Source organism: Micropterus salmoides, unplaced genomic scaffold (genome assembly GCF_014851395.1).
Source record: "Micropterus salmoides isolate LMB-PRFRI ecotype aquatic unplaced genomic scaffold, ASM1485139v1 Ms_hic_scaffold_1, whole genome shotgun sequence".
NCBI classification, from domain to species: Eukaryota; Metazoa; Chordata; class Actinopteri; order Centrarchiformes; family Centrarchidae; genus Micropterus; species Micropterus salmoides.
The window spans coordinates 6,000,604-6,018,778 of record NW_024040040.1 but is presented as its reverse complement, the minus strand read 5'-3'; the positions used below and the strand labels follow the sequence as shown (position 1 = coordinate 6,018,778).

The following is an 18,175-nucleotide window of genomic DNA, read 5'->3' as shown; positions in this document are numbered from 1 at the left end:
TAAAACATTTCTTGCAGCGTGGCGCCTCCTGTGGTCGTGTTTTCCTCTCTCTTCCTCTCCCTGTCTCTCTCTTTTTCTCACTCACACTTCCTGTCCATCAGTCCCGTGCAGCAGCAGCAGCAGCAGCAGCAGCAGCAGCCTCTCCTCAGAGATGGAGAGCTGGTAGAAGCGCAGCAGCAGCGGCCGCTCCCCCCCTGACTCGCTCCGGTGGATGTTGGATGTACCATGAGGTCTCCGCAGCTCTGGGCGGCTCTGTGCCTCCTCCTCACCGCCTCCTGCCGGCTCTGCGCGGCCGCCCGACACGGTAAGACGCTTCAGACCTGATCCAGCACTGATGGAGACGGATGCACTTAATGAAGGAGCTGCATGCGGGCGGCAGGGCGGCGCGTAAATCACGACTTCCCCGATGACAAGTCCCTGTTGCGGTGTTTTATAGTGTCTGTTTACTTTAGCAGCGAGTTTACAGTGACCTCATAGCACTTCTTCATGTTAGACCTACTGTTATTATCTTCTCTCTGTCTCTTAAAGATATGATCAAATCTGCAGTTTTCCCTGCGATGTTTTGGTTGTTTTTCTCTAAAATGTGCTGCAGGATTTGTAGAAAATCTAAGTTGCTCGATCCTCCCGTATGATGCGCGCTAAACTCGAGTGATGCTCCTTAAAATAAAGGAGGAAATCGTTTGGCTGTAATATTCCTATAATAATCTAAGAGTGAGTTTTAATTTGGTGTGACGCCCCAGAAAAACGTATGATCAGTTTTGCTGTTTTATGCAGCAGATATAGATGTCAAGCTCAATCTAACCTGCCGGACTTTTTCCATTTTATAGTTGTTGTTCATCTGATATTTGTTGTGTTTCCTGCTCATCTGCTTCGGATCTGTTTACACCGGCGCTAAATCACTGACGCAAATGCTCCGACCGCGGGTCAGCTCGGATGTGTCTGGCCGCCCGAATGAATCACTTTGTTGTTCAATGTGCGACGACAACCACAATCACACCAGCAAACAGCAAGAGATAGAAAAAGAGGGAGAGAGAGACCCTGGTGAGACATGCAGCCTCAGAGAGAGAGAGAGAGGGGGGGGGGGGGGGGGTGTTTTGTTTTGAGCCCATAGATCTAATGGAAAATCATCTATTGGCTGCAGGAGATATTTAATGAATGGAAATAACCTACAGTGGGCCTGTGCATGATTCTAAATGGCTGCAATACAAATGTCACAGCATGTAAATACTGCCAGTAAAAACTTACATAGTGTTCCTGCAGGGAGATTACAGGAAATTCTAAAGTGTTATAATTCCAGTAGGCTGATAAATAAATAGTAAATAGATATTCATTGCAAAGCTTAACTGTCCCAATTTAACAATATTACCTCAATAATGACAATATGATCAGATCAATAGCCTACAGACTGTGTGAGTCGCTCTTCTGTAGGAAAAACTCACCAGTAATACCCATTTAGAGATATTATAGAGGCCTGTTCACATGCTACTGAGCGCCAGAAACACGATGTTTCTCCAAAAGAATATGAGCATAATCACATTACTTTATTCTACCTGTAAGAAACAAACATCATTCAGAGTCTTAAGATAAAAGACATTTCAGATATCATCAAAATGAAAGAGCAACTTAGTTACTACACCCCTGAAAAGTGGTTTAACCTCTAACCTTGCTGAAAGTGATGTACAGGTGTACACCAGGACCCTGTGACATCACTGATGGGCGTGGTTACAGGTGTCACGCTGCTTTTCAGCCTTATGTAAAGTTCTCTGTAGGGACTCTGCTGTTGAGTAAATAGGCTATTTACACCATTATGTGCCTTAAGAATGGAGAGATTATGAGAAGATGGGGCCCTTCCTACTAGAATAGCCCCTACTCCGTGCTGTTTTGTGGGTTAAACTTATCTCTGAAGTACTGCTGTACTGGAACTGAGCTTCACTGTTTCCTTCACATTTTCATAACTGATTATCATTTGTTTTACAAGATGAAATACCTAAAATTGATCTGGGTCGTGGTGTATTTGAGGATGTTTTTGTCAATAAAATGGAGCAGTACAGAGTCGTACATTTTAACAAGTTGTACAAGTTGTACAAGTTGTGGGCCTTATTGTCATTTTTTGTCATGATAGTTCCCACTCTAGACTCCAAAAACAGCTAATAACGCAGCTTTTAACTGTCTGTCTAACTTGTTTTCAGTATTTCCTGAAGCTGGTAAAATTATATATAATGTAGCCTATCAGTTATGACCTTATACTTTTACTCAACTACTGTGAAATATTCAGGTTTATTCTGTCCCAGTACTGTGATTTATAAGTATTTTTTATTTATTCATTACATTTATGTCTTAAAAATACTCCCACAGTCCTATTTATATTTTTAGATTTGTACGTTTTATATCTTCTATTTGCAAACTTTTTATTATTATATATTATTTCTTTAATGCCTTGATTACTGTAACTGTAACACAACAATTTCCCCTCGGGGATCAATAAACTATTTCTGATTCTGATTGAGTATAATCACTTAGAGGGGATTTTGTTTAGAGCAGCAAATAATACAGATTTAAGTGTTTTTAAAGGCCGTCCAATTGTTCATGACACACCTGTTACAAACTAAAACCCCGTTGTGTCATCAGCAGTCAAACTAGAAATCCCTTTAGGATTATTATAGCAACGTCCTACTCACAGTTATGACTCATAACTAACCTCCCGGCTCTGCTCACAGTAACTACAATGACTTCCTGTCTCCTTTATGCACTTAACGCTGCGTGGTATTTCAGCACCGCGGACAGCGACCAGCCTGAGTGTTTCAGCACCGCGGACAGCGACAAGCAGAGCGTCTTCAATCGTTCTGATGCCACTGGTTGAACGTTAATGCGGTTTCATCTCTAAATATTATTAGACAAAGGGACAGTAAGGAAACTATTCTTACAGGCAGTTTTATCTGTTAAATAGTAGGTTTAAAGCCAACTTATACTAACTAATGCTCTGTGATATTCTTACAGTGTGTGACTGCGGAGTTTTAATGGTAGTTTTATTGTCTAGGTTGCTGCTATGATGTTTCCACAGGGATTTAAAGTTTCCTTGAAGAACTCATTATGATTCATAGTGCTGGTGTGATAGCTCATAGTGTATGAAGCATTACAGCCTAATTGGACCGTTAATGTGGCTACTTTTGATAGTTTAATTGACTGAACAGATGATAACTCAGTTATGAGTTAACATGGTAAAACAGCCCTGGGAGGATGAGTGAAAGTCTCCAAGAAAAATTATCCAAACTGTCTGCGGTCAAGACCACTTATGTCGAGACTACAAATCCAATAGTGCCAATTTAATATTCTTTATACTGTTTTTAGATAATAAAAAATAGGAAACAATATAAATCTGCCCTAAATGTTGCAGAAAAACGTATCTGAAAAAATGGAAAACTCTTGCACTTTATTAAATATTAGCTATAATAATAGATCTTTTCACACATTTCTACATAAAATTACATGTATGTATGTAAAATGAGGATGCGTGTTTGTTACAAAGGCATGCTGTGGAGAATAAGCACCACATGCTATTTATAAGTATCCTCTGTTTGTGGTTAAGGATAATAAACTAACCTTAAACTTAACACAAACCAGTTTTCTCCAGCCCCTTAAAGGACATTTGTCTTACTGTTAACAATTCCTAAAAACAACAACATATCGGTCTCTTAATACTTTCTGACTTCTTGTCTGTGACTCTCAGCTCCAAGCAGAGTTGGGAAGGTTACTTTGGAAATGTAATAGGTTACCGATTATAAGTTACCCTACTTAAAATGTAATAGTAACTATTTAATTACTTTTTCAAAGTAATGTAACTCATGACATTTTATTACTTTTTAATTGCTTTTCTAAATGTGTAATGAATGTTTAAAACTGTTAAGCATTTACAAAAAGACAGCTTGAGAGGCACTTTAACTGGCAGACGGGCGGCGCTGCAAATTCAAACATGAGAACCAATCAAAAGCTGCAGAACAGCATCAAACTTTACTAAACTGATGTGGCCGGAAACAACAAAGAAAGACAAGCATGTGCACAAGAAAAACATGCAAAGCAACAAAATGAATATTGTTTAACATACAGCCGAGCTTTTACCAGCTATTAAACATTTTTGCAGTAACTGTAACAGATTACAGTTACATTTATTTTGGATTTAAATTACATAACCAAATTGCATGTAAATAGTTACTGGTTCCTTCTGAAGACGTAAATCTTTAAAAACACCTCACAAATGTATAGTTAAATTTTTATTTCCTAAAGCAGCTGCTCACTGTAGTTTTTATTACACTAACCGGAGGAAATAGTGCATTTGTTGGGGACTATTTTCCGTGGCGGATGAATCCACATTTGGTGCTCTAGTGAGTATTTGGGGCAGCAGGTCGGGGTGCGTGGGACTGAGTTCATGGTGATCAAGGAACATGTCACTCAGTGCAGCAGTGCACACACAAAGCAAATACAGTTGGTTTTCTTGTTTTCATGGGAGTTGTTAAAAAATATATTGTATCACCAGACATGTCCTTTAAAAAAAACTGCATGTGCACAGTGAGCTCCAGTCAGAGTGATCAGCGTGAGTCGGTTTAAAGGTTAACTTTGCTGAGGAGGGTTATGAACCCGCTGCCTCTGCTGCCACTCAGCGACACCACGCAGGTTTTATTCTGCCCCGTCCTGGCTGACTCATTCCACCTTAAATATCCTCTGTCAGCCTGCAGACCAGAGGACGAGCTCACACTCACGCGGCAACAACCACAAATGCCAGCAGCACCATTACGAAAGCTGGGTTCAATCTGGCAGGAAGTTAATGGACGATAAAAGTGAGACACAGAGACACTGATGATGATGATGATGATGATGATGGGAGGCTGGAGTTCAGCTTCTGATGATGAGTCAGACGGATTTTCTTAATATAACCTTTGCACATAAAACGCATATTAAACCAATAGGGGACTGTTTTTTAATACTGGATGTCACTGTGTGTCCAGTTTTCTGAAAGTCAGATCTTCATTTAAACGTAAAATATTCCCCAATGAACTGAATCATCCTGCCAACCATAAAGATAACAGCCCCTTTTAATGTTGATTAACTGCTGCAATGCCTTACAAAATGACCGGTTTTCTGATCATCCACCTTAATGTCCAGGCTTAAGATGCCTATAGGCAACTGAAACTACTGGGTAGGGTGAGAGAAAGGTCATGGTGATGATGAAAAGAAACCAACGCTGGCTGTTAGTCGGAGATGTTATTTTTTAAAGCCTCACTTATATCCCCTCGTTTTTATTAACTGATGTTTTGTTCTTACACTAATGTCAGTGAAAACACCTGAGCCCATGCAGGAATCAAAAAGTGCCAACAGACCAATAATATTAGATAGAAATATTATAGGAATACTGTATTATGCCACTAATCAATGCTTTAACCTTATTAATATGAGTCCCTGTGACATTATACTGACGAAACCAAAAGAGAAAAAGAGATTAAAATATCATTATGCCACGTAGATTCACTGTTCAGTGCTGGTGAGTGTTAAAAGTTGAACAGCTTTATGAGTGGTGCATTGTTGAGGTTTATGATGTTGAGGCTGTGTCGACTGAACTCTGCAGGTGTTGTGTTTGATTGCATTATATTGTAAGTTGAACGTCCTATTTTGCACACTCTTTGCATATTTATTACAACCAGAGATAGGCAGTATTTCTGTTACTATCAAGTATTCTGTAATTGGTATTTGACAGACATGTAATTTGTAACAAGATACTTTAGAGTGGAGTAATCTTGTATTTTCAAAATACTTTCTCCATGACTCATCAAACCAGGTCGGCTGGAGCGCGTATGAAACCTTTAAGAGATACGAACTGACTGGATTTAACACAGTCCTCCCTTCTTCAGCTCCATTTAAGAGACTGTTCTCATCTGCAGGAGTAATAATCCATCTGCACACAGGAAATGTTTGAAAGTTTGTTGTTCTTAAAGGCGACTAAATAGGTCTCAACAGCCATGTCTTTTAATTGGACAGAGAGCAGGTTTCTACACACTGTACAAGATTGTTTTCAGTATTTTTGTTGTTTAGAGTTGTAGTCCATGCTACACACACAGAACTTAACAGGTAATTAAATGTGTATTAATTACATAAATATGGTGACATTTAAAATAAATAAAATAAAATAAAATAATAGGCTATATACTGTTATTTTTATACAAAAGATACATATATATATATTTTTTTTGTCATGTCCAATGTTACAAATGTATTTTTGTGTATTTTAATACAAAATACATGTATTTTATTTTTGATACAATTAATTGAGGCGTATTTTGTATTGTTTTGTAAGTCTCTGATTACAACCCTATTTTGAACATAATCACTAACAATATAGAAATAAAAATAAAAACAGAGAGAGAGCTGGAAATCAAACAAGAAACGATAATATGATGGATACGTTTCACCAGGTCAGCAGAGGACAAACTAATAAAATGGCTCTTAATGTCTCCGTTTACTAATGCTGTAAGGACACCAAACATAGTGAAGCTTTTATTCTGTTGGCTGCGTTCCTGCTCAGGCAGAACTACATGTTCTCACAAAACAAAATGGAGCTGGTGCTGTAACAACAGAGTGATGGAGGGTAGAGAGCCAGACTGCTTCTCAAATTAGTTTAATTGGAAAAAGAAGTTTGTGTGTGAAACAGGAAGAGAAAAGCTGGAGGAGAGAAACGTAAACGACCTGCTGCTGGCTGGAACCGCCTCTGAGTTGAGTCATTTTCACGGTTTGTGTGGTGAAACTAAATCAAACAGGAGAGCTTATTGCAGAGTCTGTTTCTATGACTCCCCGGGTTAAAACCTTTTCAGATCTCACTGCAGCTCAATCAATGTTATTGCAAAAATATCCCTTTTACTGAGACAGTTTTTTTCTGTAAACGAGGCTTGAAAGTATATGAAATATACAAGGGCAGGAATAATATTTGAACTTCAGTGCAAATCCACATGTTTTTTTAAAGATATTTTATCAAATCAAGTTACATTTTTTTGATTCCAGTGGCTTTTTCTGTCGTGTTTCAAGATAAAAACACAAATTTCTATTGATTATGGAATTGAATAAGGTGTGTAGGGTATTGAGAAATGGCTACTAATTGTGTTTTTTTGATCTCAAACAGCTTGTTAGCTTGTTAGCTAGCTAAGACAAGTGGATATAGGCCATATACTTAAGAAGTGGACGTAGTCATGGTGACGTCACCCGTTGCAGCCTGCAGACACACGTGACGGAAGTTTACGGAAGTTGACCTTCCATATACGGTTCGTCCCAGAAGTCACCTAAAGTTATTGACATTTGAACACATTTTCGATTCTCCGTCAATTTTTGTCAAACTGCCGATATTGTAAATCTACACAGTTGATTTCTCGCCTCAAAACTTCTCAGAAGTGGATTTAAAGTTCTGTTGTTGGCCTCTAAATAATAAAACGGTTAGCATTAGGATCTATACTGTACTCTATATTAACGTCATCACGTTTTGTGCGTGTTGTCTTCCGGGACAAACCATATTTGGAAGTTCAACTTCCGTCACATCTGCGGGCTGCAGCTGGATATACTTGTTGAGTTTGGCCAATAGGGCGCTTCCATTTTGAGTTTTGGCACCGGACGTGACCATATTTGGACGAGACGGTGGAGCTAACGGCCGTGTGGGGAGCTAGCTAGCTTGCTTAGCTAGATGCATCTTTAATTCACGTTAACTGTCATTTTGATAACTTTGTCAGGCGACCAACAGGCTTAAAACTAAATGTACTCACCACAGAAAGTGAACAGACAACTCCTGACAAGCCTTTTTCGACGGCACTGGTTAAAGTTACACAGTGCCGTAACGACTTGTCAATCATAGATAATCCCGCCATAAAACATACTCTGCTTTATGGTGTATTTTCCTCTAAATGTTACCATAATTTACTAAATGAACATCATGCTGTGTTGAAGAAGACTTGAAACTAGCGACTGAGACCTTAAACTCATCAGCAAAGTGTTTACTGAGATAATAAATCAGCTGGGAAGTAGGGTCATTTTATTTTTAATGGAACTGGATTTCTTATAGACCCTTAAATGCAGTGGTGGACCAAGTACACACATCCTGTACTTGAGTAAAAGTACAGATACCCTTGCCAAATATTACTCCACTAAAAGTAGAAGTCTTCAATTTAAATTTCTGCTTGAATCAATGTACAAAAGTACCTCAAGTATCAAAAGTAAAAAGTACCTTTAGTATAGTGATGTTTGTCGGGGGTTGCTGACATGACAAGCAGATTTAATAAACAATCATGAAAATAGTTGCCAATAACATTTATGTCAATCAACTAATCGTTTCAGCTGTACTTGTATAAACTGCTGGGTAGTTTATTTTTATTTTTTTTAAAACTGTTTATATGTTCTATTTGTAAAAATCTTACTTTATAAAGTAACTGAAGCTGTCAGATAAATGTAGTGAAGTAAAAAGTACAATATTTCTGTCAGAGATGAAGCGGAGTAGAAGTAGAAAGTAGCATTAAAGAAAATACTCAAACAAAGTACAAATACCTCTAATTTGTACTTTAATATTTTCTTACAGTACTTAAGTAAATATACTTAATGATGAATCCTTAATGACCACCAAATCTTAAATGTATAGGAATTACTTTAATGGCATTTCAACCAAAAAATTATACCACTATTCCAAGTATTCTGAGTATTCTGAGTATCAAAAATGTACTTTTCCTAAATCATGTCAACAAAAATGTCTGTAAAGCAAATATTTTATATTTTGAACTTATTTCTAAATGATATTCAACTTATTTGAGATTTTCTTGTTTCGAGAGGTTGAGTCTAGTTTTTAGAAAATGTGTGAAGCAGAGTTTTAGACTTTTTTTAGACTCATTTTTCTATGAACTGTTAAAGGTAAATATATAAAATAATAAAATGCAACACTCTGGAGTTTTGCTGCGACAGCATTACTTGGCCTAGTATGACTAGTAGCTCATGGTGGCTAACGGTAGCTTGCTTTAGATAGATATTTTTGTGACATTTCTGTGTCAGTCTGCCGACTTTATAGCTCCTCTGTACTTCTGCAGTTGTTAAACTACATTTTTGCTTGATAAGGTTGCTTTAAAGCAACTGACTCAAGGATGTTGGAAAATTAAAGGTATGTAAATGTGCCGCTATCCAGAATCACCACTTGTGGCTGTTCAACAAAAAGTTTCTGCTGATAGTCTTGTTGGTTTCATGCCTAAAACCTCCTGTAGTCCACACATATAACCCGTTCTCACGCATGGTCAACACCCGTTGGCGTCAGTTTATAACACACTGGGGGAAACCCTGTAGCGTCACTTTTAACAGGTCAACATTGAATGTTCTTATTTAAGTTATGCAAGTAATGTTACTTAACTTACGTAACATAAGTGACATAAGTAACTATATTTTAACCCAAAGCATGATCTTTTCCTAAACCTAACCAAATGTTTCACAATGTTGACGACAAACCGTTTTAGAGCACTTTTACTTTGAAAGTCTAACCAGATGTTGCCTCTTTATTCATTACTAACTTGAATGCATGGCCCTAAAATAAAGGGATAACCAGGGCATTAAAAAGCGATGCCAAGGCTGTCTTTTTCAAGCGTCCATATGTGATTATTTGGGAGGGAGAACGTGCAGTTTATGTCCTACATACAAAATATCTTGTGCTGTGAGATGAGGCTGGACATTTTTTTTTTTTTTACAGTGCATCTATCGGTCTGCTCATTAGATACTCAATCACACCAAACTTCCCTCTGATTAGTCGGTGATGGTTATTAGAAGAGGTGACTGAGTGTGATGTGACTGATGACAGTGATGGACAGTCTGCAGGAAGGGGAGATCTTCTAGATACAGGCAGTTGTAGAGAGAGGAGAGGCGAGGAGGAAGGACAGGGATGAAGAGATAAGACTGGAGGGAGGGAAGGATGTGTGGGCGGAGGAGAGAGGGCAGAGATTAGTCATCATGTGGAGTTTGTGGACGGAGGCGGCGACGGATGGACGGAGGGAGACTCTCTCTCCGGAGGGAGACTCTCTCTCCGTCCATAGCAGCGTCTCAGCTTTCTATTTTAATGGAGATTCCCTCTATGATAGCTGCTGCACAGGCAGTTTGTCGTCGTGTAGTCGATACTCAGATGTCAGGCTTTTTTAAAAAGCAGATTGAGTTGACCTATCAGACGAGGCTGTGGTAGAGCAGAAAAGAGAGAGAGGAGTCTTCTTCTCATTTTTGTCTGTAACTGAGTCCTTTGTGTTTAAACAGGTGAGGAGTTTACATAGTGAAGTCATTCTCCTCAAAAGTGGACTGACATCACTAATTGCGGCTGGGCTGAAGTGTTTTAATCACCTACTTATCACTCATTTGTACTAATTTGTGTTTACAAACTAATTGGATGTCTTTGAACTCTAGGAACACAGCCATTGCAACACATTCTCACTCCCATCTCATGACATATGGACTCATATTGGCAATGTCTGGTTGGAATTTCAAAATAAAAGTACTTGTTAATGTTGCAAAACGAAGCAATTTTGAAATAGCGCGTTGTTAACATTGTAAAACATCACAATTTCGTTAGGTCTACGCAACCAAACTACTAGCTAAACTCACGGTTTAGCTTAAAATAACGTTACTTACGTGACTTAACTTACGCAAGTTTCGTCACGTTACCTTGCTAAGTTATGCAACTTAACGAATACAAAACACTCACTGAAGACTTTTTGTTTCACAAGGGAAACGAACGATGGCCTTTTGCTTGAAAGTCCGGTTTCTGGCACTCCCGTCCGCCCCAACCACCACCATACTCTGACTTTTTTGTTAAATATCTCACTGTTGCAACGCGTATGTTTGGTAGTATGACACCAAGAGTCATATACTACCAAACATAACTTACTGCAGAGCAAACATCAGTTTCTTTAATGAAAGTTGCCACGACTGAAATTCAGTGTGCAGATTTACAAGTGAGATGGCACCTCAATAATTGCCTACAACCCAGATTAATCTATAACTGAGTGTTAAAAACATATTTTATTACACAAATTATGATAAGGAGATTTTTACAGTGCAGCCTGTTTTTGAAATTTCTGCTCTGCTGCCCACTTCAGCCTCACCCAAATTAGTGTTGTAATCACTTTTGAGGCCTCTGACATCACTCCGGCAGCTTTACTGAAATCCAAACTGCCGCCTCTAACATCAGAGAGTGGAAACAATAATCAAAATGGAAATAAACGTACAAACAGCTTGAATGAAGGAAGTGAAATCACTGGGGGAGTGAGCGTTGTGCTACTACTGCAAGTGTGTTTTCTTATCACAGGATGCATGAATAATACACAGGATTATATAAATCCTTAATGAAAACCAACACACGCAGGCGTAAATAACCAGAACGCTGCACATCTGCTGCCATTTACTGCCTCGCAACAGATTTCATAGGACATGGGAAAAGGTCAACTGTATATTCTGATCACTTGGCAACACAACATTGATATCCAATGTAGCTGCCCGCTCTGGTTGGGGTTTCCCCAACATATGTCTACCTTTATTTGTGTCCTATAATAAACTTAATTCGTGTGGGATTTTAAAGATTGATGTTATTACAGTATTACAGCATTAAAAGGCAAAGTTCTGTTCTACTTGTAATCTGACAAAGTAGAGTTGAAAAAGGTAAAAACATAACTGAAATATAAAACTATTGCCTTGAAACATATTAACATAACTTAACATTGCCCAAAAATCTTTGTTTTATTAAATTCCAGTCAAGTAACAACATATTTCGGTGTAAAATTCTGGCATAAAAAGTTTGATGTTAAAGAAGGCTGGTTAGCTGAATACACAGACAGTATGTTTGTAGGGACACTGGTTGTTTCGCAGCTTCTTTTTAAATTGATGTTTCTCTGTGTGTTTTTGTTTTTGCTTGTGCAGGTTGTTTGTTTGAAAAGAAGCTCTGTCCGAGGGATCAGCTGTGCAACGATGGTGAGTGTTCGAGTTTTACATTTCCATCACAAAGTGTCCAAAGTCGAACCTGCTTTACCTGTTTTTACTTTCTGCTGTACTTCTGTAAACAGACTAATAAATCAAAATGGCTGCTGTAGGGATGAACCCTGCATTCAGAGCAGAGAGATGAAACAGAGTACAGAGTGATATTTAATATGCCGTGACCATATCAAACTCTATTCTGATTGACCAGAGGGCGATCATTACTTCCACTTAAGCGCTCAGCTTTGATGTAGCATCTTCAAAATCCTCACAGCTGGGAGGTTTCTGTGTACAATGATACGAATTCTTCTAATTGGAAAACCAGACAACATTTTTCCCACAGGGAGAGCTTTGATAGCTGTAAAAAAAAAAAAAAAACAAGACTGCATGAGGAGCAGCAGTGCTTTGAGATGAATGCTAATACGGTATGAATGTGAATGGAAATGCCATTAGTTTTGCAGATCTTTAAAACAAGGAATGGAACAAATTGAAATTGGCCTGCTGGTGGCGCTAGAGTAAAGGTTAGAGGATCACTAATGGCAACCTATCCAATAGTTGTTGAGACATTTCTGTTTGGAACAACATGGTTTACTGACCGTCCTTATTAGCTTCTGCACAATGTGTCGTGTTTCTGTGGAACCTTTATTATCCCATTAAGGAAGTTTTAGCAACTTTTAAAAACATAACATAAATCTTTCTTTTACAAATCAGAGGTTTAATGAATTCAAAAACATTAGATCATTTTAGTACACTAACCCTGTACCCTAATATGGTGGCTTTTGGTGGCTAATGTTAGCTAACGCTAGCAATCCTTAGCTAGACATTGCTGTAAATAACAATTAAGAGTCAGTTCATTAACTTTACCTCTACTAGTATTTACTGTTAGCCCATTAAAGGTTACATAAAGGTAGGTTCCTTTTAAATAAAGGTTCAGTTTATAGTATGACGCTAATCGTTTCTTTCTTTCTTACATCTGAAAGAGACAGAAAAGCACTCACTACATGCATTTTAGTCAGACAAATTGGGGAAATATTTATATATTATATTATATTTACTGGTTTTGACTTCTGCTGCCATCCCTGTGCGATGAAGGTCAATGGAATTTAATTTGAGTCATTTAAAACTATTTAAAAATGAGATTTGAGCAACAAGTCCACAAACCTCAGTGGATGTAGTTTTTATTGGGACTTTTATTGTGAAAGGTGAAACAATGTGAAACATATTGTTGTTAATTACCAATTTTATTCCTTTTAGTGATGTTACGTAACTTACGTAAGTAGCGTTATCTAACATATTGTCACATATTGTAACATCAAACCCAAACCATGATCTTTTCAAGTCGATGTTTTACAGCATTTTACAGCATTTTACAGTGTTAACCACGTGATGTTTCACTACACTAGTTTCATTTTGAAACTCTAACTGGACATTGCATATTTATTCTTGCTAACTTGACTGCTATTGAGCCCTACACTTATAACCCAGGGCATAAAAAAAAGCTACACCAAAGGGTGTTAAAGCGTTCATACTGTTTGTGATTTCCTGGGAGGAGAACGAGTTGAAAGTGCGGCCGTAGAGGTCGTCTGTGCGAGCAGACCCACATTTACGTTTATTGTTAGGTGGCAACCTCAAGTAGTTATTATGATGGGAGCAAAGGAGGAAGTCAGTGAGGTATATTATAAAAAACAACAAACACAACACTTTCACCCAGGAGGGCAAAAACCAAAGGTCAACGGTCTGATTTTAATTTCTGTGCTTACATTAACACACAATGTAACTGAACATATGTATGTAAATAAACTTTCTTATTTTAACCCAGAAGATCTTTTCCAAAATCTAACCAAGTAGTTTTGGGGCCTAAACCAAATCAAACTGTGACCATTTACCAACGTTAACCATGTGTTTGATATTACCATGACAAGGAAGGTCCTATTCGCCTGGTACACGCCACAGTCATATACTGTATGTTGTTTTAGCAAACAACCTATTCTGGCGTTTCAGTATTAGGGCACGGTGGTTTACAACAAGTAGGAAATATTTGTGATTTGGGTGAACTGACCCTTTAAAGCTATTACATCTATTGTAATCTCTTTCACACACTCAAGTTGGCGCTAAAGCACCTTAGATATCCTCCTCCGGAAGGCTGACGTGGACACTTTATTCCCCAGTAGGAAGCTCATATTAACGGTGCCCTGAATGCAACGTGATGAAAATAGTAAATACACTTACGGTGAGTAATCAATCCCAGCAGGCTCCAGGAGCTATGACGTGTCTTCTGTCCATCAAACAGTCAGGAGCTGGTTCGTCTGTAATCTCTTAGTGGGTTTCCTCCTTCCTTCCTGCCTGCTCAAACACGGTTAGGATTTCATTAGAAGAGCGTGCACGAGCGTGACCGTGCACCTGTGTGTCTCAGCCTTCAGAGACAGCTGCAATATTGATGGCGGCATGTTTTTGTGTCCGCCTTGAGGATGTTTTGTTCCCTGTTTCCAGGAGACGGGAACATTTGGGAAACATGAGCGGCATTCATAGTGAGGTCTCACGACAACGTGTGTGTGATGATGCTCTGAGAAAGCGCCTGTGCTGAACTCGTGAAAAGGGGCAATCTCAGACTGCATTACACACACAATGCATTTCATATTCTGAAATATCTGTAATCTTTGTTAAACCTCTGGAATATTTGTTTTACATCGGTTTTATTCTAGACTGCATTAAAATAACTGATTACTTTATGTCCTTGAACATCAGCAATAGTGAATATTTACATAAAGATATATAAATATAAATAAATCTAGACTGCGCATTAACTCTCCAACAAGTTTGCTTCAAAATTACATAAACTTAGTTCCAGACTTTGTTCAAAAACATTACATTTTGCAGCCTGAAACATGCATTAATAAAATGATCCATTTTGTGTCTTAGAACATCTGCAATTTGTGTTAAAACACTGTGATATTGAGCAAAATAAGTACATTCCTGACTGCATTAAAAAAACTGACAATTTAGTGTCCTTGAACATCAGTAATAGTAAATATTTGCATACAAACTCTATATATAAATATTAAAAAATGTCTAGACTGCACAAAAAAACGGCCCATCTGTTATTTGCGTTTAAACTCTGAAACAAATTGGTTTTAAAACATTACATTGTAACTGTAATCTGTGTTAAATCACATACCAGACTGCATTAAAAATAACATTCATTTTGTGCTTTAGAACACCTGCAATCTGTGTTATAACACTGTGATATTGAGCAAAATAAATACATTCCTGGCTGTATAAACAAAATAACCAAAGGCTGCATTAAAAAACAGTCTAGTTTGTGTTCTTAAACATCAGGAATCTGTGGATATTTAAGTAAAATAAATACATCCCAGACTGCAATGAAAAAATTACCTATTTTGTTTCTTTAAACATCTGTAATCTATATGCGTGAAAAATTTAAATTCAGCAGACGTAACTACTACATTTCAGTGTGCGCTTAGTCTCAGTCGTCATTTGAGTGTTGAAATGTGAGTGCGTGAAAACTGATTGGTTTCTCTATGAGATTCAAGACATAAAAGGGGGAAAGAGCGTCACAGAGAGGGAGAGAGTGAAAGAGACAAAGAAGAGTGCAACGTAAACAAGGTCTCCCTCCGTCAGCCGCTCTCTGCCAATGGCTGCTCGCCCCGGCCGTCTCTATGACAACAGTGACATCACTTGCCTGACGACTGTGTGTCTCCCTCGTGCGAGTGTGAGTGTTTGATGAGAGAAGGAGGGAGTAAGAGGTGATGACTCACCACAGCCCACGCACACGCACACACATTGCGCTTCACTGTGTCTACACGTGTGAAGTTGAGCGTGCATTTGGAGGCTCGTACACGTATTTGTGTACTATATATTGTTTGTGTACATTTTATTTAAACACCACCAGTCCATCTCATTGCACTTGTGCTTGTGTGTGTTTCCATTCACTATAATGTAGGAGGACGTGTAGCTTTGAGTGTCTACTTGCACATTTGTACATCATGTCAAGCTGCTATTCAGTCCAAGAATCAGATCTCAAAATATTATCTTGGTTCAAATAAAATATGTTCTCATGTATAGATACATAAATCTTTGTTTGTTTGTTTCTCTGTCTGCCTGACGTCCTACTTGGACACCAGTTTCAGGCTTTGACCCAGTGGACTGAGGACAGCTTTCACCTGCGTCCAGCGGATGCTAAGCTGCTTTGGGTTTTCACAGGGTTTATAGGATCAGTTTACCCAAATAAAAAATTCCGGTGCAGTGCTTCCCAATCGTGACCCTTTAAAATAATGAATGTGGAGGTAAATTAATCAATTATTTAATATTAAAAAGGCAAAGGTTAGAGAAAAAGGCAAGTAAGGAGGAACTCATTCCAGGCTTCAATATGAAAATGATCATTTTTGTGCCTTGAAATTTTTTTTATCTATTTAACCTTTATTTAACGGGAAGTCCCTTGGGATTGAAATCTCTTCTCCGAGGGAGACCTGGCCAAGACGGCACACCAGTTACAACTGAAATAAAAATAAACACATAGCCGACAGTGAAACAAACGTCACTTATAAAAAGAAAGGCAGGAAATACAGCTCACATGAGGTAGTTATATTTCTGAGATACACGGTGTTTCAACATGGCTTTAAATTCATGCAATGGGACTATATCATTTAGATGTAGTACATTTTGCAAAGTCCTGGGAGCAAAGTAAGAGAATGCTTTTTTCCCAGCTCAGTGAAAACTCTTGAAACCTGAAAAGAGAGACACCTGGTGGAACAGAGAGGAAAAACTGCTGGAATAACTTCTTCAGGATATTACATAAATAAACCGGCAGTTAACCCAGCATGGCCTTGTACACAAAAATATACAAATTCAATTGTTTTCGTCGACTTAGTGACAGCCAGTCTACCGGATTATAATGTGTACAGTGGTGAGAACTGGAACCAGAGTTACATTTATTCATTTAGCTGACGCTTTCATCCAAAGAAACTTACAATTGCTATATGAGCTTGCATTGAACAAACGATCCGCTTTGTTTCTTTAAACACGTGTAATGTGTTTTATCTAGTGTGGTTCTGAATCAAAAAATTAAGCATTTAATATTAGTATCTATATAAGGGAAAGTAATAAAAATAATTTGTGTTATAGAGGATTTTTGTCTTGTCTGGGTAATCATATTGCAACCCCTCGGATTGGTTTCATTTGGTTTAATTTGTGTTGAATTTGAGGCTGAAAACTTAGAGAAATATATCTCAGAATCTGCATAGATGGACAACACTAGAGCTAAGTGAGAAAGCAATTTAATTTATTTGTAATTTGGCATTTATAATTGGGATGTCCTGCTGTGGGTGACAAAAATGCTGCAGCCTTCTTGTCCATTTCAATCACACCGCTATGATGGCACAGTGGGGCTGCCGTTGCAGATGGCTCGGCAAAGAAAACTGAGCTGGTGGCTCAACTTTTGCTGCAATGCAGTCAAACATCATCCAAATAAAAAGTCTTGATTGTGTCTTGTGTAGCGTTGTACTGATTCTACTTATTTACTGTTAAAGCGTAGCGATGGAGGAGGAAAATAACTGACTCTGAGTCTCTGTGGTGCTGTTTTTAGTCTTCATTTTGTTTTTTAAATTCAGATCAGGATACAAATGAATGTAAACCTATAAACTGTCCTCATAGGTGAAACTTTGTGTGTGTCAGTGCTGCTCTGACCGGTTGGTCTCTTCCTGTACAGATGGCTTGTTCGGACAGTGCCGGGCTCCTCACCAGGAGCCAATCCAGTACCAGGTGTCTGTACCCGTCCTGCACAAGCTGCAGGAAGTCCTCAAAGACCTGATGGTGCAAGGTGAGTCTCTTTTACAGTGACGTTTACAGCTTCAGGTGAATTAGACTTTAATTTCCTCTCACCAGCGCAACAGGTGAGAAGTAGTAGTGAGATGTAAAATGGAAATGACATTTCTGTTCCCCCCGTGGCTGCGCAGGTCTGACGTGGAAGGACGACATCACGCAGGCGATCATCAGCCGGGAGTTGAGTCACGTCCCCACAGTCGGGTCCTCCTCCAGACTCCGTGAGAAGTCGCCCAAACAGTAAGACAAACCTCCGCTTATCAGTCCAGTACAGAACAACACAAACCAGTAGGATGTTAAATACACAAACTTCTACTTGTTTGATTTAGAA

General features: G+C 38.5%; 1 protein-coding gene across 1 annotated transcript in view; it reads left to right on the top strand.

Annotated features, from left to right (window-relative positions):
* The first annotated feature begins 94 nt into the window (after window positions 1-94).
* LOC119900352 (receptor-type tyrosine-protein phosphatase-like N) overlaps window positions 95-18,175 on the top strand; it is a 51,181-nt gene continuing 33,100 nt past the window's right edge. The window contains exons 1-4 of the mRNA XM_038715215.1: window positions 95-304; window positions 11,953-12,003; window positions 17,732-17,842; window positions 17,979-18,084. Coding sequence (XP_038571143.1) covers window positions 226-304; window positions 11,953-12,003; window positions 17,732-17,842; window positions 17,979-18,084 — 347 coding nt within the window. The 5' untranslated portion in view covers window positions 95-225. The remainder of the gene's footprint in view (window positions 305-11,952; window positions 12,004-17,731; window positions 17,843-17,978; window positions 18,085-18,175) is intronic.